General features: G+C 32.5%; 2 protein-coding genes across 2 annotated transcripts; one reads left to right on the plus strand and one right to left on the minus strand.

Moving 5' to 3' along the window:
* On the minus strand, positions 1-27,897 carry rudimentary (carbamoyl-phosphate synthetase 2, aspartate transcarbamylase, and dihydroorotase rudimentary). The gene is given in 26 exon segments (XM_018509130.1): positions 1-544; positions 848-1,052; positions 1,847-2,025; positions 2,147-2,217; positions 2,393-2,534; positions 2,707-3,054; positions 3,379-3,789; positions 4,565-4,680; positions 5,144-5,315; positions 6,020-6,181; positions 6,507-6,697; positions 7,424-7,652; positions 9,281-9,529; positions 17,905-18,009; positions 18,279-18,430; positions 18,742-18,940; positions 19,150-19,576; positions 19,643-20,018; positions 20,319-20,871; positions 21,390-22,034; positions 22,620-22,853; positions 23,104-23,671; positions 23,963-24,273; positions 24,489-24,768; positions 25,287-25,425; positions 27,616-27,897. Coding segments are annotated over 26 exon segments (6,783 nt in total). The 5' UTR covers positions 27,737-27,897; the 3' UTR covers positions 1-346.
* Positions 11,531-16,922, plus strand: LOC108762225 (uncharacterized). Its single transcript, XM_018509129.1, has 4 exons — positions 11,531-11,920; positions 12,998-13,296; positions 14,053-15,899; positions 16,132-16,922. Exons 1-4 carry the CDS (start codon positions 11,685-11,687, stop codon positions 16,732-16,734), a joined length of 2,985 nt encoding a protein of 994 aa, XP_018364631.1. The 5' UTR covers positions 11,531-11,684; the 3' UTR covers positions 16,735-16,922.
* Positions 27,898-27,965: the final 68 nt, after the last annotated feature.

Genomic DNA, 27,965 nt, shown 5'->3' on the forward strand with positions numbered 1-27,965 from the left:
TTTTGTCGGAAAATTTTTAAAAATTTGTAAAAATATACAATATATAAATGTGTCTCGTGCTTTAGTTTGTACTCTTTTACGAATCTAATTATCTACTCAGCTTGTCTGACAAACAAATAATGTTTGCGAGCGTTATGAACGCCAAATGGAGCCTTACTCATACGCACAGTGATAAATCGAAGTTGGTAAGCGAAGATTATCACAGTCGTACGATTGGAATGCCTAAATGATATTCAGCTTGACTCTCTCAAGTTGCATCACAGAAGAAATGTTGTGTGTTTCCCTTAGCGCAATCGTTGATCTCCTTCAGCAGACACTTTGATTCACAAATGACAGGTTGTCAAGATCAGATGCGTCCAAGGACCATGGCCAGCAATGCCATGCGCACGTAAACTCCGTTTTCCGCCTGCCGAAAGTAAGCCGCTCGTGGGTCAGTATCAAATTCTTTGCTTATTTCGAAAACACGTGGTAAAGGGTGCATCACTGCCATCTTTCTCTTCGCACGAGACATCAACTGCGGAGTTATTATGAAGAATCCGCACATCTGTTGTACATGTAATGATTTTTTTAAAACTTAAATTAATATGTCAAAATTAAATTAAAGCAAATATTGAATAAGTAAAAGCGTCATTTGAAGTAAAATGATATTTAATTTCAAACATCAATCAGTAATAATTTTAATGATTTTATATAATTTTGGATAGATTAATGTAATAATTTTATAAATAAAAATATTAATTATTAAAAACCTAATTCCTACAGAATTTCGTAATGAAAGAAGTGCACGAGCGCGTATAGAATGTACTTGCTTTCTTACGAAAATTTCAATGTTCGAGTAACGACCTACCTTGTGATACTGTTCTTGCGTAGCGAAACGCTCACTTTGTATCCGCGTTATATAAAGTACATCGGTGTCGGGTAGAGCCTCTTCCAGAGTTGAAAATCTTTCTTGAGGGATACCACGTTCAGCCACATAATTAACGATATGATTCGGCATATCAAGGCCAGGTGGATTAACGTAGCGAAGTTCTACGTTGTATAGCGTTAGTAATCTACATCAGAATTAAAAAATGATATGTATTAAAGGAAAACATCTTGGCTTCAATAAAATGTCATAAAGGATAATAACATTGTTTGAAATAAAAATTAATTGTAAAGTTTACGATTATACGAATTAAACTTGTTATTTAGAATCAAGTTCTTTGATTTTTATTATCAGTTACTTATAAATATATTGTTCTTAACAAACATATTTGAAATATTTGAACATTTATATTTTCTTACTAAAAATATATATATATATACAGTCAAAATTTCTATTAATATATTGGAATTAAAGTTATAGATTGAGTATTTAATCCTGTTTGAAGAAAAAAAAATTGGTTTATTTTATTTTTATGTTTCTTCACAATCTCAGATTTTTAAATTTTATTTTCTGATTTGAAATCGATATCCTTTCAACATAAACGTCTATTGAAGTCAACAGTTTTAAAAATATGACTGTAGAAATTTATTTTGATATATTGTTCAATTTTTGCAAGTAGAATATTGTATATTTAAGACTATCTTAATCAATGCGCTTTTCATAAAAGACTGCATCTAAATTCAGAATTAAAATTGTATAATATATATTATATATGTATAATATATATGTGTGTGCAATTGTTCGTCATATTGGTCAACATCAAAATTCACTCGAAAATTGCAGCATGTCTTAACAGCTATCGAAAATTTTGATCATTTTTTTATAGAATATATAAACTTATGCGTGTGATATTTATATATATTTCTTGCTTTTTTTTTAATTGATTACCTTGGATAAGCGGATTCTTTTTGTCGCACTAACCTTGCAAGAGAATGGACGGTTCTACCGTGCTTCAAATCCCCGACCATGGTGATTGTAAGACCATTTACGGTTCCGAATTCATCTCTAATTGTGAAAATATCCAGCAACGCTTGCGTCGGATGTTCACCGATTCCATCACCGGCATTTAATATCGGTTTCCTACAATGCTGCGCTACTCTCTGTATACATTATTATTAATTTAAGATTAGGAAAGATATAAAAGATGCAAAAGAATTTTTACCAAATAAATGAAATAAATAGTTTTTTATACTTATATATATGTATAACTTCAATACTCACAGCTGCCGCACCCGACGTTGAGTGTCTGAGTACAACTACATCCGCGTATCCTGCCATTACTGTTACTGAATCTAAAAATAATAATTTGATAACTTATTAGATATTTGACGAAAGATTAGAAAAGAAATTACCCACATGTTTTTTAGATTGTCTCTGTATATTAGAATAATAATTAGTTGGAGTACATTTCACTCCAATTTTTATCAAGAATCGTGCTTTTATTGTGTGAAACAAATTTCTATAAACCTTCTAAGGTTTCGCCTTTCTTCACTGATGATGTAGAACCATCCATGTATATCACGCGTCCACCGAGACGTTCCATTGCAGCAGCAAAACTGCACGATGTTCTCGTGCTGACTTCGTAGAAGATAGAAGCCATAATCTTCCCCTTAATCACATATATTATACTTAATCTTTTTAACTAAGAAATTAAGGAACAGTTTTGTATATTATTAAAAAATTCGTAATCAACATAAAATTCTTGAATTTTATACTGATTTCTATATATATCTTTAAATTATTAGTAAAAGAAGTTGTACAAGTAATCTTTAATTATTTACCTTCAAAATATGATCCAAGGGTCGTTCTTTTCTGATAGCATTTCGGAAAGTTTCTGCTAAGTGAAATATATCTTTCAATATGTCTTTATTAAAGATATCCACGGTGAGCACGTGATGTCCGATTAGACTGTTGCTTGTATGGACAGTTGGAATCGATGCGACGGCAGTCATAAGCAGATTTGGATTACTGTCGCTTTTGTATCTAGTAACATTGCTGATTGGCAACGGTGAGATAGTTCTTTGAGAGGGTAGTGCCTTGGAATGTTCTTTATCGGCGGCGTCTGTATACGGCGCAAAGTGGACGCTCGATTTGTGCGATGCCGGTTGCAAGAGATGCGTAAATGACTCTGACAAAATAGAACATAAATTAATTGATTTTCATATTTTATCTGTTTTTATAATAGTGAGTTATGAATTATTTTTATTATTATTGTTGTTGTCATTATTAGTATTATTATTGTTGTGGTTGCTGTATGTTTTTGCAATAGTAACACATGCAATGTGAGAAATAACATTTGTGAGACATTTAATCTTATTCGCAAATATATACATATATTTATTGACTTATATCAATATATTTATAAACATGTATATTTATCAATCTTAAACGTGTTTCTACAAATATTTTAACAAACGATCTCAGTTTGACATTATAAAAAATATATATATTTTAAAATGTTCGTCTTCATGCACATCAACATGTATGCTTGGTTTTTCGTAGTTCGGCGATATGAGACTGTCTAGTGATAATGGTTTGTTGATATCTGCGAGCTGAACGGATGTTGTCGGCGCATGGAGCGTTGATGAAGTCTTCGTATTATATTGTACATCCCTGATGTCTTGACCAAATCCAGGATTTACTAGTACTTGCCCCTCAATGTAAGCAATTTCACCTCTTAAGACAACTCTATGCACGGAACCGCGAACTTTCATGCCAGTAAAAGGTGTCCAATTCGATTTGCTGTACGTCATTGCTTCCGGAATAATCCATTCATCATCCATATCGATCTCGATGTATGTGTTACGTTGATCGGGGATATTGAAGATCCTTTTGGGGTTTCGATACAATTTGTCTATAATATCCTACAATCAATAATTATCACTGATTAACAGTTTTGTTTAGGTTTTTACTACATTTAATAATGTAACATATATAACTTTATTAATAAAATATAAATTTATATACTATATTATACTTTTTTATCATAAAATAATTAACGTAATTACATGCATATGTAGATATTATGCATTTAACAGGAGAAGCAGGAATGGTATTGCTTTAGTAAGATTTACTTTGCAATTAGAATTATCTAGCATTTCTTAAAAATGATCGACAAAAGAAGCGCTTTATTTATTTTTACTGTTGGTGTTACGAGTGGATCTTCGTGTGATACTCGAAGACTTATCTTGAAAACTTATTATCAGAAAATAGCATTCATATGTAATGGAAGAAGTGATAAGCATAAACATAAGACCGCGTTTAACAAAAGCTTTGAAAATTTCAAAATTCCTTTCCAAGAGTAATATGCTTTTTAATAAGTTATTTCTCTCTCGCAAAGTTTTCGATTTATTGAACAAACAGATGCGTTATCTGTGTACCAACGATTAAGAAAATAGTATGTACATATAATTCATATTTTCGTAAAAATTAGATGAAAAGTTTCTTTTTAATAAGCTTCTTTTAATGGTTTTATTACGTTACATTAAATAAGAAACGTATCTGAGAATTGAAATGGCATATATGACGTTTGCATTCTCGAGAGTAATTTTCGCGTTATCGTACAAAGTGCTTATCGGCATTCTGTACTCATTACGTCAGCTAGACATCATTGAAAGTTATAATTCAAACAAAATGTACCTCTATAGTCAGCCTTCCTTCATGCACAGCGGTCAGTAAGAGCGGTAACATAGTTTCTAAGCCGGGGAATCCTGGTGGTGGTTTCTCGGAAGACTTCTCTTGTACAGTATGTGGAGCTTTACAGGGCAAATCAATGTCTCATTAAAAATGTGCAAATTATATAAGATAAGCATACAATCGCGTGATCTCGTGCGTTAGAACTTATTCTTTAGTATTCTTGAATAAAAACAGGCAATAATCTTGCGAATTATCAAACGTTTGTTTCTATCTGACTACTTAATTTTGCTTATTATTTCTAAACAACAAGTGCAAATGTCTGATATAATATCAAAGCCTTTTGGACAAAAAGAATACTCTTGTATGATTTAAAAGCAAAGCAAAGTAGCTGTTATATAAACATGAGATGTCCATTCTTTTATCTCCGAATCAAAGAATGCTGGTCGTTATCATTTGAAGATATTGAATTAAATTTATTCTGTTATGTGACTGCAGCGCAAATTTTGTGAAAATTATAACTTGTAATTTAATTACAGCTACAATTAAAGATATTAAAGTATAGCAATAAGTTTATTGACGAACCGTGATCGGTTGCAAAACAATCGATAACATCTAAATTATCCCAGAGAGCTTGTTGATCCTCCTTTGTTCCCAAAACAGGCCTTACTTGACCTCTTCCATAGCCTATTCGATGCAAATCATCCTGGCAAAGGAATAAATGGTGCGGACATACCTCGCATGTAACTGCCAATCCCTACAAAAAATATTATATAGACCAGGGTTAACAGTAACGCGTTACTTATCTTAATATCATTACTTTGTTGATCATTACTTTGTATAATAACGATTCGATAATGACATTGTGAATTTTTTATGACGGTAATGGTATAACATCAGAGTTAGAAAAATCAATCGTTACTTGTAACGGGTTAAGAAAGTCATTTGTTATTGAAAAAATAACTCCTTTTTCCATTAATTTGTAACGCGTTACTTGTAACGAGTAACTTTACGCCTTACTCGTTATTTATTACTTTTTTTAGTAAGTAACGCGTAATGATGACAAATTTCTTTTCAAAATGACTGTTCTAACCTTAGCAAACCTTTGCGTTTAGTTAGTTAGCATTACTATCACAAAAAATTGCAACATCGTCATCAAATTGTTTACTATAAAAAGTAACGACAAAGTAACTGAAAATTAACGTTTACCAACCCTGATAGATATATAAGAAAATACAATTGACGTCGATATTTTTAAATAAAGTTCAATTTAAATATTTAATAAGAGCACTTTTTAAATTATATTTACCGTCTTAATTATTATAAATTTTTAAATTATTAAAATTGACTTTTAGTTTTTTATACTCTATTATTACCGGGTTACGTAAATCTTATACATACAATTATTTTGGTTTTGTGATAGACATCTTTTTTATTGATATGTATTGTTAGGATACTTACATGTTCTTTAGCAGCTCTAATAATTTGTATTTCCTCTTTACGTGCTACGTGGCACACATGAATCGGCCTGCTGTGCAAACTTGCTAGTAGGAGGACCGCAGCTGTGGTTTGTCCTTCCGCATGCACGCACAAAGGATACTTTTTCGGCCAACTTTCGAAGTGCTACAAAAAGAAGTAGATGTACATCATATAATTGAAAATATAAATATTACGTTAATTACTTTTTATTTTGATTAAAATATGATTTTTATTTTGATTAAATTATCATTGTTTTACAACAATTTTAAAATTGTTTCAAAATAATTTTCTTATATAACAGGCGCACGTATTTAGAATCTTCTTTTTATCTTCTTTGTAAAACATATTTTTTAATAGATTATATACATTTCACACACATCCAAATTTATAAATAAGCTAGATTTGTTAAAGAATATATTTTAGAACTGAGAATCTTTTAATATTTTTTACAAGCATGCAAATCATTTACCTTAATCCAAACAGTAAGATCAGTGAGACGAAGAGTTGTAAACGTTTCGTTCAGGTACATTTTCAAAGCGGCCACGTGTGGTGCTATTTCACGTATCTCATTATAATTATCTGATGAAGCACCAGCAAAAAGTGCATAATCGCATCGCGAGTCAGCTACAGCTTGCTATTGAAATAGGCAGTAAATGATATTTTGTTGTTAATTTTATTATAACAAATTATTTAAGATTATTCTTAAATATTTCTTAAACGTGATTAAAATTTATTTAGACTGAATCTAATCGATAATAAACAAAAAGCAAAAACCGCGTGAAATTAATGATTAATTTTGAAATATCTTATAAGAAATCAATGTTTTATATACGTTGATAAGTAGATATTCGTGTGTGTCTTTTTCAACACAAAAAGAGTTTGAAACTCATAACGATAAAACAAAATGTCTTTTTAAGCTTAATTGTTATCATACGGTATCACGTTGTTAAAACTTGATTCGCTAGCTACGATCAATTTTTGTAATTATGTGATAGAACTTGATTTTTGATTATCTTAAATATAGGAAGCTTGAAATTGCATTTTTGAACAAATATTTTAATTTAATTTAAAGAATATTTTACTAAACGTGTTATAAATCGAATTCTTATGATCATAATGAAACAAGACTAAGCTAGTTTATCAAAATTTCTGTTTATGCGCTTATAAATTTAAAAGTATCTTGGAAAGTTTTTGGTATCAATTTTTCGAGACTAAAGTTAAATCTTAATTTATATACGTAAACTTTAATATATTTATTATTACATATTAATTTAAATTATTTTAAATTTCAATTTGAATTTAGTTTGATTACAATTTTGTTAATAATAATACAAATGTGAATAAAGAATGCGCGACAAATCAACAATCAAGTTAATTTTTGAGTGAGAGAGAGGGGGGGGGGGAGATTGGTATTCGGCATCGCAAAAATTATTGTTATGCCTCCGGCCAGCGCTGCCGCGGTGCAAGAGGCAAAATCTTCTTTGTGAACCGCTCCAGGATCACGGGTATGCACATGCACATCGATAAGGCCAGGTAATCTGATCATTTTTCGCGATGACATACAATCAGTGTGCGTTTTCATACGCGGTGCTTTTCCGCCAACCATTCTTAACGCCTATATATAGAAAAAACGAATCAATTATACAGTTTACTATCCGATAAATTTAAATTCTTTTTCCAGATCACGAACAGGATAAAGTGAATTTTTGTCGCTGAAAATGAATACGTAAATGAAACCGCTCTATTACGTTTTTGAGAAAATTTAATCTCAAAATGCAAAAAATGGTATTTTTTGGTACTTTCAAGCTAAAATATCTCAAAAACGTAATGTGATAGAGTAATTTTATTTGTCACGTTTTCGAGATACTTTAGCTGAAAAAGTTCCATTTTTTCAAACAGGTGTACTTATATGGAATTATTTAGAAAAATGTAATTTAATCAGCAAAAATAATTAAAATTTAAAAAATAATTAATAGAACTATTACTTGAATTATTTGAAAATTTTATATAGTTTTTAATAGAAAATTTTGTTTCCTTCATAAAGAACTATGCCCAGCTTGAGCCCCAGCTGAACAGCATTGAGATCTAGCTATAGGATTGTAGAGAATAAAAAAAGTATTAAAAAATTCCATATGCACAACTTTGTAAAATGAGTCTCTTGAGTGCTACAGCTGTTCAAAGTTCACTATTATGACTACATATTGTGTACCATACTGGTTTTATTCGATTTCTCGAATCATCTATAATATCTGGAATATGTCCAATCTTGACGAAGACAACTAAAACCTTTTTTGGACCCCAAATGAATAGTTGTAAGTGATAAATATTAATCGATGAAGAGGGGAGAAAGACACTCAAAGTATAAAACAAAAGGTTTTAATTGCCTACTTAAAATGTGGTCAATATATGGACCTTATGTCTCTCTTCAGCTTCCTCATCGGAACTCTCTAAAAGTAAAAAAACATCATTAACTGTTCTTATGGATGTCTGGCATATGGATGTCTTCGTCAAAGTGTTAGGTATATCCCAGGTACCATATAACTGTCAACCGGATTAATGACCTGTACCAAATACATTTTAGATATTACTTCAATGTCTTTGGTACAATCCGTTACCGCCGTCACCGCGGGGAGGTACCCTGGACGCAGAGAAATTGGATAAGACTAGTGGTACAGGGTCATAATAGCGAATTTTGGATTCTAGCATTCAGGAAACCTCTCCTATAAAGTTGGGCTTATGGAATTTTTGATTCTCTTTCGATACCTTAAAATTTTAGGCATGTCTCAAAGTTGTTCATCCGGGGTCCAAATTCCTCTATAAAACTGGGCATAGTTTTTTATATTGTCGTTAATTTTGATTATATGTGAATATTAATAATTTCTATTATTGTGAAAATAGATAATATTTTCCGTTTTTCAAGAAAATTAAAATTCTCAATATTGTCTTAAAATACATAAGTCCTGAAGTGAACTTTGTACCTAATATGCCTTATCAACAATGTGAACAAAATTTTATGAGTAAGAGTGAGTAATAGTATAATCTTGTTTATCAAAAACAATCTTTGATCATTAATGTGGGAGTGATATAAAATGTAGTTTTAAATTAGAAGGTAAAGTCACGTAAGCTTATTCTAATCATTTAATCAAATTGTTTCTTTAAATAAAATTTATTAGATTTTTTTATGACATACATATCATGTTTTTTATAAGATACTTTTGTAGAGTCGAAAATCTGAATACTCACTTCAACCAGCAGCTTCGCGCATTTAACGTCTGTAATCAAAGGTACAGAATAATCAGCTGCTAGTCTTCTCGTCCGATAACCATGCGTCATAAAATTTGAAACACGCCGGGCTCCGCCATTTCTCATAGGTAAATTGATTACAAGATCGAACTGCTTTTTCGACAAGAAATCGGCGAGATGCCGAAGTTGGCTCGGGCTAGAATCTTCGTTTACAGCGATGTTCTCGAATGTCCATTGTACCGGTTCTACCTGCATTACAAAAATTTGTTACGTAATACAAAGTTACAACAATTATCTACAAGTATAAATGTTCAAAATTTATAGTGGAAGCAAAGGATATCTAAGGAAAAGACACATTAATTGAAATACAGATTTACGCAAAATGCAAACGAAAATAATAATAATATGTATTAAAGGGATCCTAAAATAAAACATTTAATAATTCTGAAATATCTTAAATTTGAATTAGCTTAATTTACAAAATTATAAAATTCTTATACGATTAACGTACGCACAAAAACAGCTACTGCAAACATCATCTTCGTATAAAAAATGCTTTATAAATGCGAATAGGGGTAAAGAATAGTAAATATGAATAATATTCCATGCAGCAGTAATTGATGTCTATGTGCAGTTTACTTTAATATAGTAGAACTGTGAACATTATATCAGCAAAACAAAAATTTAACATTATTCTAGTTCTCTTTAACATTACTCTTTAACATTACTCTTGTTCAAATTTTGCATTAGATTTTTTTATGACATACATAGATATAATTACATATAAAATATTTCAACATTTTTATATATAGTTCAGGAATATAAAATAATAAAAATGGTGTCATTCTATTTTTTCGTACTAACAATTCGAAATTATGCAAATATATTTGGATATCTCATAAAAAAATTTAAATAATTTCAGATAATATTGATTTCCGCACCACTGTATGCTGCTATCGTTGAAGTAGATATCGATCGGTGGAGGTTACGTTCATTGGTTTATCATAATATTCTAAACGACCTAGAAACGATCAATATCTTTTCTCATCTCTTAGAAAAACAAATGTGCTGCCTGTTTTTAGAGCGATCAAATATATTCGTCAAGGAGTAATACCGATCTTTAACCGCGCGTCACAATGCGCCGAAATCAATCTACAATTTGTCAAATTGTCCCTGTTTCATGCACAGATTAGATAACGGCAGAAGTTTTTATTCGCGATGTTGCCGTCATTTATTCACGTTATATGACGTCAGTAGACGAATTAAATGTTACCATGCGCAATATTGTGTGGTCTTATACGAAGCGATACCACAAAAATCGATTGCGTTTCGAGAGAAGACCACGGACAGAGTCACCGTGGATCTGTATACGATAATTCGTGAGAATTACTTTAGCAATAACTTTATCATGATGATGTTAATAAGAAGCTTCTTTTATCCAACTATTGAGACAGCTATTACTGCAATGTTTTCTGCAATCTCTTGCACGCACGTATGTTGGGTAATATTGTACAAGAAAAACTGATCACATACAAAATCAGAGAGAGATTACATCAAGTAATCTACGATGTTACCATAACTTTAATCATTATATCAATAACTTCCTTTTTTCGTAGTAATTGCTGTTTGCAATGTACAAGACTGGCACATATATTTTAGTCTTTTTATTAATATTTTGCATTACATTTAATTATACTTGTCATTAATTACAGACTAAATATTAAAAATAAAACTTTATTTATTTAATTAAAACATAAGCTTTATTTAAATAGGTTAGTAGGTGTTATTGATAATACGCGGCATTACTGATAAAAGTTATTTGTTTAGACAAGGATTAGACGCGATAACTAGATCTAAGAAGTAACATTAGAAAAAGAGGAAACATTGAAAGGATACGTGGAAAAAATAGTAAAGATCGTTCTAAATATAGTGCTTCAATTGGCTGACATTTGTATCTATAATTACATATGATCCATCCTATGATAAGCGATATGAAACTGAATATTGGCGAATTGGGTAGAATACCGAAGTTTTATCTTGCCCAATGCCAGCACAATCTTCATAAGTATTTTACATCGGGCTTGTTTGTCAATGCCCAATAGTAAACGGGCGATTAAAAGCGCCCGTGCTCGATAACGTGATAGCTATTTATCGATTCCGATAGCCCGCAAGAGGACTACTGCCTCATCAGTCATCGACGTGTCCTTACGCGCGTACGCACAATGCTGCGTTCCCATTTTCGCTGACCTTGAAACTAGGATGAAGGAATGTGTTGGTGACCTATAGTAAATCGCGAAGTAGCCTATTGCAGTGTACCGCGACCGATCCTGAGGACGCGCGCCCTACGTGGGGACACTCCACGTGGCCGTCTCTCCCTCGTGTGTGTACACTTTGTTATGTCATTATGCGAAAAAGGACAATGGGAATCGTGCAATCGTTGATTGATTCCTTTAATCATAAGTCTGATTCCCAGTTGGGAAATACAAATAGCAACGGACCCAAACCAAAAAACGCAGCCAAAGTGGAGGAATATGAGGATGTGGAATTGATACAAATGAAGATGGCCATCACGAACGATCCTAACAGTTTCATTCTAAACAATCTCATGATGTGTATCCAGTTCTTCGAGAATTACGAGGAGTAAGCACTCCTGTTCCAATGCTTTTTTACGATGATACATTGCAGTTGCGGAAAATAATAATTACTATCGAGAGTGTAAATTTGGAAAAAAAATTTGGAAAATGGGATAATAGTATTCAACTGCTGTTAGTATATTAACAAATGATCCCGATAATCAATCTTATTCGACGTGGTGAAGCTTAGTATTAAATAAATATTTGCACATTTAAGTTGTTACTGTTAATAACACATTAGAAAAACCGTAACAGTGAAATTAATGTCAATTAGAGATAACCGTATCATGTGTATATTGTATCATCCATATCATATTCAGAAATTTACTGGAAAATTGGGAATTATTTCGCTGATTACATACTGACTCAAGAAATATCAATACCATTCATCTTGATTTAATCTAATCTATATAAATCCTCAGCATATATAAAAAATATTCCTCGGCGCTATCAAGAAAAAGTATACTTATGAATTCTTTACATTACTTTTGCTTTTCAATTTGCAATATAATAAATCTCTTCGGTATTGTGTACACAACCATGCGTGCTACCACAACATAAAGAATCTCATTTGCATAGTAAAGATCTATAATATAAAGTAATATTGTAATATATATCTTGCAAATAAAAAGATATTTTTCCTTATAATGGAAACGCGTATGATGGAAAAGCGTTGTGTATAATACGAGATTTATTATGTGACAAATTAAAAAGCAAAAATGTAAAGAATTCAGAGTACACATTATTTTGTAATTAACATTACATTAAAAAAATTAATTTAAATTAATATTGAATGGATTTATTAGAGAGTGCTAGTTCATATATATATTATATTTAATTAAATATTATACATAATATTTATATTTTTATTGTTTTTCATATTCTAATTATTTTTGAAAAGTCTTTTGAATATTTATTTTTATTTTTATATGTTTATGTTTTAATTAATTAAAGTAAAACAATTAATGTAAAGAATATAGAGTATAGAGAAAAGTTTTAGTAAATAATATATACTACATAAATGTAGTTAGACATAGTAATGATAAACGACAGAAAACTAATTATCGGAAAACTGCTTTTACAGAGATATAATTCAAATTAAAGAGACTCTGGTACCAACTTACGAAAGCGAATTAAATAAAGTGCTCCCATCTCAAAAGCACGTTCTACTGCCGGACATTCTTCAGGAGCATATCTCCCATAACATTGCTTTTACATCAAAAAGACAAACCGATGATCTCATTATCGAATTGCTGCACCCCATCCGCATTTATATTGTGCATGATAATATTGAAATTACAGAGCGACATTACTTATCAGAGTATAGTAGCCTAAATAATGGGATTACGTACAACATGATGGTGCAACCAAGTGAAAATCCCGGTAAGTAAATTTGCTTTGACTTATATAATATCCCAGATTGTCTTTGTTTCTTTTCGCAATGTGTTCTTAGCTTAATTTGAAGTAGATTTGTTTTTAACAAAAATGTAATCAATCAATAGTTTCTAAATTGTAGGAAGATTCTGTTTAAAACTAAAAATTCTCGCGAAGAAAGTTTTAAATAGAAAATAAAAATATAAAACTTTATTCCACACACACACAACACAACACAATTCAATTTGAAGACAAATTTAAAGGCTTTAAATTAAAATTATGTTTCTATATAAGTATATTAATTTTAACGATTTATTTCTCAAATTATCATCGAGTTTAAAAACTTGCGACTATTTTGATAAAATTTAGAACTTAATGAGAATTAAAACTTTCGTCGAAATATACGATAACGGCGGCGAGAGCATTGGCCGTAATTCGAACATATTGGCTGCGTTTAGCAGACTCAACAGTTGAGTGAGCGTTTGCTTCTAGATTAAAAATTTTGATTGGATGATCTAAAGATTATACCAATAACAGCAAACGCTCACTCGTCTGTTGAATTGGCTGACTGCGCCCAATGCTTCCGCATCATATAAAAAAAAGAAGTCCCAAAACTCTTCAATTTTCAAAAAATATTATTTAACACAATCTTTTTTAGTAAATTTCAATTTACTAAAAAAGATAACGTTAAATAACATTTTTTAAATAAAAAAGACTTTAATAGATTTAGTACAGCATTCGACTAAAATAATAAATATTCGGTAGGATACGTGCAATTGCGACGTCTCGATGAAACGCCGTATGTGAGTAACTCCTGCAAGGAAGAAGACATCGATCCTTCTTTAACAGTGGATGACGACGAAATATATGATGGTGACGGCGAGAGCGTTTATGGTCGTAATTCGAACATGATACATCACACCAGAGTCACACCGCATCACTCTAGAAAGAGAGGTCTCCAAACTTCTTCAATTTTCAGTGTCAAATCTTTACCCAATCTTCATGACAAGACAATATACGAGGGTCAAGTATCCCTTTCCGTAAGAAGTATTTACGAAACCCGACCCAGCCGTAATTTCAAAACTAAGTCTGACTACGAGCATAGATCTTCGACAGAGAATCGAAGGAGTCATGGTCAGAAAACATGGTTGAAAAATGAACTGGAGGCCAGGAAAGAAAGTTACCAACGTTATTCTCAATCCGGAGTGGCGAAACAGAAAGCAAGCAGACCAGCAAGCATCACGAGTTCCGGCTACCGATCCGAAGCTTGCGACAGTGATAGCGACTGGAGTTACCAACCTCTGTCAAAATCCATCTTGCAAACAACTCGTAATGTGAATCATAATAAGAATACCGCGGATGCATCGACGAAAATCTATTCGGATGCGATGATTCCGACGCAGTGTTTCAAAAAGATGAGGATCAGCAACGATGGCAAGATTTACATGTTACAACGGGAGAGGAAGCTGAAAAATTGCAAGCAATTTCGCCTCATGTTGGCCGACAGACAATACGATTCCTATGTCTTCTATACCAGCAGTAAAGTGTTCATGAGCTATTTCGTCGATGTCTTCGTGGATCAATTAGCGGAGCCGCTAGGTTTCAAACAAGAAGATCTGAATCACGTAGAGGAGTCGATTATCTACTGTGACAAAGTGATCGACTCGCATAATTTGAGGCTGCGCAGGCTCGAGTCCTACGAGATCTCACCAACGATATGGTTACAGTGGCCGGAATACGCACAGGAGTGGCTAGATAGACCGAGGAGCACGTGGCCTGACTACAATGATATCAACAAAATAAAAGACTTTGGTTGCTACGTAGTGCCCGAAGACTCTCTACCGAGAAAAAGAAATCCTTTGTCAAAAGAGTTGTCTTGGCAACAAAATGCTAACAATATTCACCAGGAAATCGAGTGGCAATTGGCATTTCCAGCCGCGGAACGATATCTAGAGACCTGCATGACACGCTCACAAGTACAAGTGTACTTGATCGCGCTGATGCTCCATAAAACCTTCTTAAGACAGATCCAGGACTCAACAGCTGGCCTAACGATTTCTCACATTAGGAATAAGCTATTCTGGTTGATCGAAGAAAACGATCGACCTTTCAAATGGCCTGACAATCGGACTGGCGACTGTCTAATCAAGTTGTTAGATAGCCTTTATCGCTGCCTCTGCCAGAACGAACCAATTCTATTGGATTATTTCCTCCGCGACAAAAACGTGTTTAACAAAGTGCCCGCCAATCTCCTGTTGCACAGCCAGAAGCAACTGAAGAGAATAATTGAGAATCCTGTCATGTATGTGTTCCATGCGATGGAGAACATCAAATATAGCAACAAATTTTTTCCGCGATTGAACTTCACGAAGCTGTTCAACATACTGACGGTAAAGCCGTGGTTGGCTATGAATCCAGCTCTTGATATGTATTTGCCGTCAAAGAACGACGAGTCATATAGAGATGAGATCTATAACAAATCCGGTGGATTTTGGAACAAGGCTCGAAAGAAGAATTCGCGTAACTACAGCGCGCCAATAGCTGCGCCAATAGGCGTGAGGAAAACACTAATCACTCCGCGCAAGGCCACTGATTGTATCGTCGAGATTTCGGTGAGTTCCTTAAGAGATAAGATTATCAATTGGCGTTCATATAATGAGCAATCCACCGCAACAAATTACTATCATAACTGATTGTGCCAGACAAAAAAAAATGTGAAGTCCATCCATGATGCTACACAACTTGTCTCGGGAATCTAATCTTATCTCGGTTACCTCGAGATTAGCAGATCAAGAGTCATGGTTAACTCACATTCCTCTCTTGTTTTTTCTTTCTCTTTTCCAGGAACGATGTGCCAAATTAGAGGGTATGAGGCTGGCTGCTTTGTTGGACTTCTTCATCACGCACTTTGTTAAAATGGCCGAGTGCTGTCACAGGTATCGGGCTTACCAACAGAAAGAGGTTTATCTCGATCAAGCTGATCGATTGTCGATCATCCTATCAGAGATGATTAGGTACAAGGACGATGCTAAAGCTTATCGCAAGAAAATCTATGCTCTGAGGATGAAACCGACGATGAATTCAACGATAAGATCACAGAATGAGCCGCCGGAAACTCCTGAGAGGAATCAAAAACCTATATTCAGCAGCACCCTGAAAGATCGTTTTACGCGACAATTTGATGAAGTCATGAAACTGCCAAAGGACGAGCAACCGCAATCTAGTCATCAAGATCACACGAATAAGATAACGAAAACGATTACCTCCGAAATAGGATTAACAAACGAGGGAAACGCGCAGGCGGATACTGCAAGCGCGATTACGAGCGAGGACGAAAGTCCTTACACTTCGAGAAAGCCTATATCGAAGGATCAGGGTGATGACTCAAAAACGATACAAAAAGTGATCTCTCTAGCGGGTAATCTAAACGAAACGACGTTTATATGATACGTACGTTTAGGAATAGAGCGTGAATGATCTGTCGAAAAAAAAAGCAAAATAGAAATACATCTTTGTATTCAACGCTCTTAGCAAATCCCCATACAACAGATTATTCCAGCAACATTGCAATGTTCCAGCAATATTGAAGTAACGTTAGACGTGCTCAGCAAATTCAACAGTTGAATGAGTGTTTACTGCTATTTATGTAATCTTTTAGATCTAATTGGATAATTTAGAAGAATACATCAATAACAGCAAGAGTTTAACTGTTGAGTCTGCTAAACGCGCTCATTGTAAGAATGTTGCTGCAAGCTTTTGTGTTATATGGGACAGAATGGTATTTATGTTTCGAGATTGGTCGATAATTAATTTAGTAAGTAATCGAGGAAGACTGAGCGTGCTTATCGCATGCTTGCGAATTGTCGATATTCGATCATCGCGTTATGCAAGAGCGCACATATTTATGTATAGTAATTATTAGTAGTTAACTCTCTCCGTCCGCAAACTGATCGTTTAATTCATATATTAAAATCTTTATTTATTAAAAATTGAAATTTGTCCAAAAATGAAGGAAAAATTAAAATTTAGTTAAAAATGTACAATTTGGTAGAAAGGGGATAGGACACTGCCTTCTTTTATTTCAGAGAAGTTTAAAAGTGAAATTTTGCTTGTACCAAATAAGATCCAGATTGCAGGAGAGTTAAAATAATTTATGAAAATAGTTAATTCTGCTGAAGTCACAATTTAACTTTTGTATCTCATATCACATATTCATTTTTTTTTTGAACATTTTATATGTTTGCCGACAAAATTTATATATGAATCTAATGATTTCATTATTTTCATTATTTCATTATCATTAATATCACATTATCTTTATATCTATATATTGTCAGTATATTAAATCCCTTATTTGATCGCAAACGATATCTCTTCACTGAAATATTCATACTGAAAATCATGCATTATATTTCACTAAATAACTCAAATTGTAATAATTTAAATTGTAAAAATTCAACAAATTTAATCGAGGTATGTACGTTTCTCGTAAATACTTATTTTTCTTATAATGGAAAAAGAATATAATTCTTTTCATATACATTATCATGTGAGTGATAAATATTATATCCAAAACAAAACAATATAAAACAATCAATAAATAATTTTTTTGCTTACCTCGACACCATGCTCTGTATAAAAGTCAGCGGTACCCATGCTGGCATACAATTTGTATCCCATGTTTTTTAGATTTCTGATAGACCCTAGCAACTCCATTTTATGCTAAAAACAAATCATTTATTTTTATATCTTATATATACATTCTTTTTATTAAAACAATTTTAATTCTTTAAAGATTTTAGTTATTGCAATTTCCTTTTTTTATCAACACTATTGATAAAAATATTTATCAATTTAATATTGAGAAATCAATATTATAAATTTTTAGTTTCCATCTCCAAAATGGTACTCTGCTTCTTATGAAGTATTATAATAGCGTGAGTATAGTTAATTATTATTTATATAAAGTAGTTCTTTCACAATATAATTACCTTAAAACTTCCTACGGAGAGTAAAATACCTCTTTGGGGTATATGAAAACCGGTGCTCATCATGCCTTTTAGATAAGCTTCGTAACGATTCTCACCGAAACAAGCTACTTCTCCGGTAGACACCATCTCGACACCCAACGTTACATCAGCGCCTTCAATTAAGTCAATAACAAAATAGTATCAATATTAAAATAATTTTTAAAAAATTATATAAATCGATTGTATAATACCTAATAATATTCTATTTAAAATTTAAACATTTCTTAAAACTTGAGTTTAAGCAATATAAAGGAGATTAAAAGCGAAGTTAATTATAAAAAAAATACGTTTATTCATAATAAAAAATAATATAAAACAAAAAATATTACAGAACTTGCATGTAGCATATATTGTTACCCCACTGAAGTATAAATAAATTCCCCGTAAATTTCCGGTAAACTGTAAATGAAATTAACGTTTGTACCTGCAAGACGAGAAAAGGAAAACTGCGGTACTTTCACTCCAACTTTTCCACAACCAGCTAAAACATCCACAGGTTCAATCGTTTCGCCAATGATTAAACGAGTTGCCGTTGCAACGAAATCGTGATCTAAAGTTTTTGAAACGAAAGGAAAAGATCTGGATACTCGTACATTACACTCAATAACCTTCAGCTCGTTATCCTAAAACGTAATGATTAATTTTTATTAAAATATAATAAAATATAATAAAATTTATTTATTTGTGTGTAATTAATATTTTTTATGTCTAGCTAAGCAATAAAAGTATAACTGTAGTAATCGTACATGTATAAATATATTAAAATATTATATATAATCAAACTTAATTGATCAATTTTCGACTACATAAAAACAAAGTATACGACGTCTACCTTCGCAATCAGCTGCATGTTAAAAGGACCAGTGACTCCCAAAGATGCTGCTACTGCTTTCGAGATGCTTTTTATCTTCACCAGAGTTTGCGTATTGATGTCTTGTGGTGGTGTTACTAATGTAGCATCGCCGGAGTGAACGCCAGCATTTTCCACATGTTCCGATACTGCCATGCATAAAATAACCCCTTCATAAGCCACGACATCGACATCAATCTCCTTTGCCTCGAGAATAAACTTTGATATTACCACAGGGTGCTCTTTACTAACTTCGCTCGCACTTTTTAAATAAGATTCAAGGTCTTGATTCGAGTAAGCGACATTCATCGCAGCACCACTTAGTACGTATGAAGGCCTTACGAGGCATGGATAGCCGACTTCCTCGCAAAACTCAATCGCGGACTTCAAATTTGTCAGTTCCTTCCATCTAAAATAATATAAAATATCGATCGTTGTGGGAATTATCAAAACAAATATTAAATAAAATTTGTACCTCGGCTGCGATATGCCAATACTGTCGAGCATGCGAGAGAATTTAAAACGATTTTCGGCACCGTCAACTGATTCCGGGGAGGTTCCGAGGATTCGAGCTTGCTGTCTATGCAGATCCATAGCAATGTTGTTAGGTAGTTGTCCACCCATGGAAAGTATTATACCTTCAGGACATTCACAGTCGTATATGTCCATCACAACCTCAAAGGAGATTTCCTCGAAATACAATCTATCACTCATATCATAGTCTGTACTAACTGTTTCTGGATTGTAATTCACCATTATGGTCTTACGTTCAAGATTTCGCAATTCACGCAGACAACTCACGGCACACCAATCAAATTCTACTGAGCTACCGATTCTGTACACTCCAGAACCTAAAAAAAAGTATTAAATTTTTTTATTTAATACTTTTATTCAATAAATTATATGTTGTTTATGTTTATCTTTAAATTATGTTTTTTATATATCTAATTTCTTTATATCGCTAATCTCTTATTAACTAAATATATTTTTGATTATATTTTTTGTGAATCAAGTTTCTTGAATAAAAATAGAAGTTTGCTGTTTATAATCATCTTATTAGACGATTCTTTATTAGTATCATTTTTTATAACTACTTAGTTTTATTACTGAAAAAGGTTTTGTTGCGATTAATTATTTATATAACATTATACCTATAACCATTGTGTAACCGCCAGGGAACTCTACGTCGTGAGTAGTACCATTGTACGTTAAATAAAGATAATTAGTACTGGCCGGCCATTCAGCGGCCACTGTGTCAATTTGTTTGATCATTGGTCGGATTTTATGTTCTTGTCTCTGTATTCTGACAGCCAATTCGGAGCTTTTCACTATGGCGGCAATCTGTTTGTCCGAAAAGCCAATTTGCTTTGCGCCTAGCAGTAAATTACTTGTAAGTTTCGTATGATCGGTGTTCTCCAGGAGTATGTGATAATCGATAATGTTCTTCATCTTCTCGAGGAACCAACGATCTATCTTAGTGAGTTTATATAATCGGTCGATCGAATAACCGGCTTTGATCGAAGCTGCGAGAACGAACATTCTCTTATCTGTTGGCTTCTCTAGTTCTTCATCATTTATCGGCTTCACGTAAGGATCAAAACCATTTACATTTTCATTGACCATTCTCAATGCCTTCTGGAAGGCTTCCTCGAATTTACGACCGATCGCCATCACTTCACCCACACTCTTCATGGAGCTACCAATCTGGAAAATGTCCAATATCGCAGTTATAACAAAAATAATATATATTTTAATATAAATTACGTTAAAATAAAGAGAATTCTTGTAAATATTGACTTACATTATCAATAAAAATTATGTAATTTTTCTTTGATTAATTAGTTTTCATCTTTTTTATAGTTCTTAATATACTATTTTATGTAACTTAAAAAATATTTAATATGAATAAAAATAAAATAATATACATATATATAAAGTATTTTGTGAGACAATACGAGGCTAGATAATGAGAATAATCTATTTATAGTCAGGAATCTTGGGTTTGATTCTCAACCCTTATTCCATGTATGTCTCGGTTTTGGACTTTTGTAAAGAGAATAATTAGAAAACTAAAAGTTTGTATTCATAATTTCAACGTATAATTTACATTAATCTTCTACTCGTTACACTAATTTTTGATTAACGTTTAATCAAATAGTTCAAGAATCAAACAAATCAATGAAGCAAATTACGGCCGAATTGGGAAATTATTCAATAGATACCTTTGTGCTGACGCGATGAAATTTGCTGAGATCCCATCTAGGTATTTTAACGACACAATAATCAAGACTCGGCTCAAAACAGGCTGTCGTCTCTTTGGTAACAGAATTACAAATATCTGGTAGGGGTATTCCAAGAGCTAATTTGGCGGCGACGTAAGCCAAAGGGTAACCCGTAGCCTTGCTGGCTAAAGCCGAGCTTCTGGATAATCTAGCATTCACCTCGATGATGTAATATTCTTCGGAGAATGGATTGAGAGCATACTGGATGTTACATTCTCCAACGATGCCGAAGTGCCTAATGACCTTAATGGCGGTAGTTCGCAGCTTGTTGTAATCTTTATTCGACAGGGTCTGGCTCGGTGCGACGACGATGGACTCGCCGGTATGTATGCCGAGTGGATCGACGTTTTCCATATTACACACCGTGATGCAATTATCGTATGCATCGCGGACAACCTCATACTCCACTTCTTTCCAACCCTTCAGGGATTTGTCGATTATTAATTGACTGGAATGTGCTAGAGCTTGTTGAGCTAGTGTCCTTAGCTCTTCTTTCGTGTTAGCAAAGCCTGAGCCAAGACCACCGAGCGAAAAGGCAGCGCGCGCCATTACGGGGTAACCCAGTTTTTCAGCAGCTTCTAGTGCCTGTTTGGAAAGAAATTATACAGAATGTCCTGTAACTGATAATACAATCGAAAAGAAAATGATTGTACATGAAAAATAAGTCAAAAACGTAGAAATATAATTTTTTCATACAAGGTTTTGTTTTTGGAAAAATCAACTTTAAATCTTCGCCAGATACATGTGCATGTAACTATTTGTTTTGACTTAAGAAGTGTATATTCAATATAATGGGCATAATTTTTAATAATGCATAAAGCAATAAAATTCATCGTTGGTAAATATTTTATTTTATTATGTATATACACAATTTATTGTATTATCCAATACAATAAACACAACATAAAAAGAGATTATAATTTATAAGAAGATCCATTAAGTCAAGATATATAGTTAAGCACATACACATGTACCTAACAAATATTTGATGTCAATTTTCCCCAAAACAAAGCCCTTTATATAAAAAAATTTTATTCTATATTTCTGACTTATATTCTTATGTAAAATGGCCCTCTTTTTGGTTGAATCACCAATTTTTTATTAAAAAATGAGTCAAAAACATATAGAAAAGAATTTTTTGCACCCTAGTAATTTTAAGTAGTCATTTACCTCTTGAATCGAATATACGGCAGCGCTCGGCGCGACTTTTTCATTTATTTCGCTGACACGATCCGCGAAAATCTTTCTATCTTCGGTTTGTATAATGGATTCAATTGGTGTCCCTAGAATTTTAACATTATAGTTGGCGAACACGCCGTTTTTTTCAAGTTCCAGGCCACAATTTAAAGCGGTTTGCCCGCCAAATGTTAATAATACACCGTCCGGTCTCTCGGATCGTATCACCTAAAACAGATTAATGGCAAATTATATATATTGACAGATTATTAACAATTAAAATTCTTATTTTAATATTAAATATTAGATGAAATTTAACATTTATAATTTTATTAAAGTTTTTATAAAATAGAAAGATTGACGTTAATAATGTTTAACGATATACTGATGCATTATTCGTATTACAATTATATATATTAACGATAAATTATTAATTTAAAAAATTCATTATTTAAACTTTAAGTGCAGTCAAGCTTACCTGTTCTACGTACTCCGGTATAATCGGTAAGAAATATACTTTGTCGGCCATGCCTTTTGAAGTTTGCACCGTAGCAATATTAGGATTTATCAAGAGAGTCTGTATTGACTCTTCTTTTAGTGCTTTAATTGCTTGCGAGCCTGAGTAATCGAATTCTCCAGCTTGGCCAATGCTGAGACCTCCCGAGCCCAGAATTAATACCTTTTTCGGTTGTTCGGTCATGATTGGAAACAAAGGTGTATAAACTAGACTTAAATGGAGTCTATCCTTTACAGAAACGTAAGGACGATTACTGATCTGGTCTCTCACGTTCTCCAGAAACACATCGAAGAGACATTCGAGATCCTCAGGTCCTGCTGTGTGCTCCGGATGAAATTGAACGGAAAAATAGGGTAAGACACAGTGGACTATACCTTCGTTGCTACTATCATTGGCATTGGTAAAGAGTATTTCCCAATCAGGCGGCAATTGAGCAGCATCGACGCAAAATCCATGATTCTGCGAGGTCATGTAGCAACGTCCGGTGATTCTATGCGTGGCCGGTTGATTATGGCCCCGATTGCCGTACCTGCAAAGTAAGTGACAGACATCGTTTGTAAGCGGTTATTACACTTCGATTATTACAGTCGGCTATTACACTTCGTATTACATAAGATAGTCTATTACGCATGGCAGAACAATAATTTGTTGAACGGTTTTATAATATAAAAACAAGTGACATAGAGATAAGAAACATTGGGATTAGAACATCTGGGACAGAAAGTGTAGTCTAGAAGTCTTATCTTTTTTGTTTTCCGAGCAGTATAAGACAGTGTTGACATATTTATATGGTAATTATGGTAATTTAGATGATACGTACTGCATTTTATATGTAACGCAGCCAGCGGCTATAGATAACAGTTGATGTCCAAGACATATACCGAAGATAGGTCTTTTTTGCTTGAATACTTCTCGAATATTTTCTATGATCACTTGGCACATGCTAGGATCACCCGGTCCATTGCTGAGGAATAAACCATCGTACTTGGCAGTCTTAATATCGTAATTCCATGGCACAATATCCACACGAGCACCACGTTTTAACAGACATCTCAGTTGGTTGTACTTTAAACCACAGTCAACTACACATATACGAGGGTGCCCGTCCGGATTATACGTTTTTGGGTTTGGCTGAAAAAAAAAATCAGATACGTATACACTGAGAAAATTTTCTGAATAAAAATAAATATACCGGGAAAATTCTAATCATATCAATCAGAATCATATCAGAAATAATCAATAAAATTGAAGCAATACGCAAGATTTTTGTATAATAAAATACAACTATAAAAAGAAATATTACTTTATTATAAAATGCGTTTGTAAAAAGTAACAAATTACTTTACCTGAGAAACTTCCTCAACAAGGTTTCTCTTGTTAGGATCTTCTATTGGAGGCATTATTGGCAGAGTATGTAACGGTTTACCCAAAATTATCCTGCCTAATATAGTACCTTTTTCCGTAATTATTTTTGTCAGTGCTCGTGTGTCAATCTCGCATATACCAGGTACATTTTGCTCCTTCATCCAATTAGATAGTGTCTTAGTTTGTCGCCAGTGACTGGGCTTCTCGCAAATTTCTCCAACCACGAGTCCAGCAGTCCATATACGATGGGATTCAAACCAGCTGTATCAAAATTGATATTTTAACCATCAATGATAAGTGATATTTTCAATATATTATATTTACATAGATTTCTTAATTTATGAACATTCCGCAGAAAATCTATAAAAGTTTTTTATAGAAAAGTTTTATAATATATATATATTTTTTAAGTAGAATTTTTATTTGAACTAAAAGATTTTAAAAAGTATAACTGAAAGAACATTCGTAGGAAAGAATATTTTTAAGAAAAGATAAACCGATATTTTAGTAAAATGAATATATTTTACTTATTAATATATTTATATATATCTTATTATAAATTTGATATCTATTATTTTATATCATATTATTATTTTGTATGAAATTTATTACTTTACTTGTTTTTTTTTGAAACTTTACTTAAAATATATTACAGTGCGTTACACGCGGGAAAAGCGCACGCTGATTCGCTCAATTGACATGCAATACGCAAAGATTAATGTTGTCATTGAATAAAGACGTTAATAGGCGCTGAGTTAAATCTGATTGCGATCACTTACTATGGTATGCCGTATTCATCCTTTTCATCGTCGAAGACGCCATAATTTCCTATGAGTGGGTATGTAAGCACTAAAATCTGAGCGTGATAAGAAGGATCCGTGAGTGATTCCGGATAACCGATCATACCAGTCTGGAAAACTGTAAAAGAATGATAATCTTTATATATTTGCATACGCATTATTTCACTTCGCGCGCAGTATATTTGTGATAAAATACAAATACAAAAAATATTGCACGATAAAGATTTTTACATCATAATAATGTATGAAATGAGATCATTGTATAATTCAAACAAAATAGTTTAATCTAAAATTGATATTGTAGAACATCTCAAGTAGCAAGTTGATTATTTGTCATTTTAACGTCAAAATATTTACTTTCTTTAGTTAGCATCTTATTAGTTAAGATTAAATTGTTAATTCTCACGCGAATAATTTATTATATCGAAGATTTTGAATTTTCAATCAGTTTTTACAATTGTAATTTATGACGATTACCACATTATATATACGTAAAATGTAATAAATTATCAAACGTTAATAAAACAGTCGAATAATAACTCTTATATTTAAAATCTATATTATTTTTCTAGAATTAACGATTTAATAAAAATATTGGACTATTGGCAGCAGATTGTAACATGTCAGCAAGAGATCAATCTTTATTCGATCTTCCAATTAAAATTTATTCTTATATAAGGCATGTTAATTTTATATCTTCGTAAAGTAGTAACACGTGTATAAGCTTGAAAATTTTCCGCGCAATATAATCCGACGTGAGGACTTATAAGTGAGAATTTATTGTACATGTGTGTGTATGAATGTCTATAAACTTCACATCAGCAAGTTTACATCAATTCGAAAGATTACTTTTGTATTTCTTTACATGACATATGATCTCAAGTCACGTATCCATTAAGGTAGATCAAATTAATAATGTACTAATATCAATAATAATCTATATTAAAATTGTAAAATATATTAAGCTTATTTTAAGAGAGCATGTTTACTCCTTTTTTTCTTTAATCCGCTTCTACTTACAATTTATATTTAAACAAACACATTTATACTAAAATTTTAAATAAAGTATTCTAAGTACGTATTTTGTAATTTAAAACTAGCGAGATTTAACCGACAGCGTCTATCTTACCATCCACAAGTTGCATTTGCAACGTAATCATTTAGACGGCTTATCATCGGTAACCGGTTGGAAATAACACAAATGCAAACCAGTAATAATGCTTGAGTTTTAAATAAATAAAAAAAATAATGTTTAAAATTGTAACAATGTTTCTCTCTCTCTCTCTCTCTCTCTCTCTCTCTCTCGCTCTCATTTGTAGTAAAGAGTTAACTTTCAAAAAAATTTAAACAATATAAAGAAATAATTGTGCATGTTAGTATTCTTACTCAGTATCACAATTGTTTTATTCAACGTCTTTTGTTAAGCACATAAAAATTATATTTTAATATATATGTAATTTATCAATAGACATGCATTTACTTAAAACATGATTTTTAATGCTTAAAGACATAATATGATTTTTTATCATTAAAACAACAACCTTGTAAACCAATATTAATTGTTTAATTACTTTTATTAAAAGAATTATCAAAATTTTAATTTTAGTTCAAACTTTTAAACTTTTTAAAAGTGTATAATAAAATACACAAGTAAAATAAAATTGACATATTTTTTTTTGTTAAGAAAATTAGTTAAGAAAAAAGGAAAACATTTTAATAAGAGAAAAAAGTTAAATTAAAAAGGAAAGGCATTTCATATTAACATCCCGCTCAATCGTAGCGAATAAATATTACGTTTTAAAAGTCAATATCTAGTAGAAGATATGCTTCTAAAAACATCTTATACTATAAATGAATTTTTATCATATCTATAGACCTTAAATGCTGATAAGAAACAATTTAGCAACCTTCCATACACAAATAATTACTTAATTGACAAACGTTGTAACAATTCAGAAGCTATACTACTCGAGATAATTTTTGGGCATATTTAACATTGAGCAATAACGTTGCATTATAAATATATCTCCGATGAATTACACAAAAATATACTATGTTTTCTTATTACGTGCGGTTTATACAAAATAATGATAATGTCACTCGCAATATGTAAAAAATATCAACAGATCTGTATGATACAAATCATAGTGTGTCCCGTCTTATATTTTCATATATTTCAATTAATATTATATTTTCATACATAATGCTTTCCGGTTAGAGGAAGTTGGTCCGAGAAACAGGATGCACGTGCCCTCATACGGCTTCGATTCGTAACAGAACACGTGTTCACATTTATGCATGAACTCACCGATTTCACCATCGACGGATACGTCGGCACCAAAGCGTTTTCCCAAGAAAACACTACCATCTTCCAAAAGAAGATAACTATCGTTTGCGTCATTAGGACCGGTAGATGCGTTGCTGGACATTTTGAATTTTAATTAGATTTTTCCCACGCACGTGCTGCTGACACACTGCGTGGATGTGAGCCGGTAGCACGCTTTTAGACCATCGAGAGAGTTAGGTCTTCTTCTACAAAGCGATATGTACGTTGTTAATGTATTAGTAAATGCGCATTGTACGACCAATTGGCGAGCAACGTTCCCGCTTTGCTGCGTGGAAGCTGCCAGGCAGGTCATGTGGTGAGGATTGCTGCTA

This window comes from Trachymyrmex cornetzi, unplaced genomic scaffold, assembly GCF_001594075.2.
Source record: "Trachymyrmex cornetzi isolate Tcor2-1 unplaced genomic scaffold, Tcor1.1 scaffold282, whole genome shotgun sequence".
Lineage (NCBI taxonomy): Eukaryota > Metazoa > Arthropoda > Insecta > Hymenoptera > Formicidae > Trachymyrmex > Trachymyrmex cornetzi.

Coding starts and splice junctions, on each gene's coding strand:
- LOC108762225 (XM_018509129.1), top strand. CDS start 11,685: ATGCGAAAAAGGACAATGGGAATCGTGCAATCGTTGATTGATTCCTTT. Junction 13,297..14,052: donor GCAACCAAGTGAAAATCCCG/GTAAGTAAATTT, acceptor AATATTCGGTAG/GATACGTGCAATTGCGACGT. Junction 15,900..16,131: donor ATTGTATCGTCGAGATTTCG/GTGAGTTCCTTA, acceptor TCTCTTTTCCAG/GAACGATGTGCCAAATTAGA.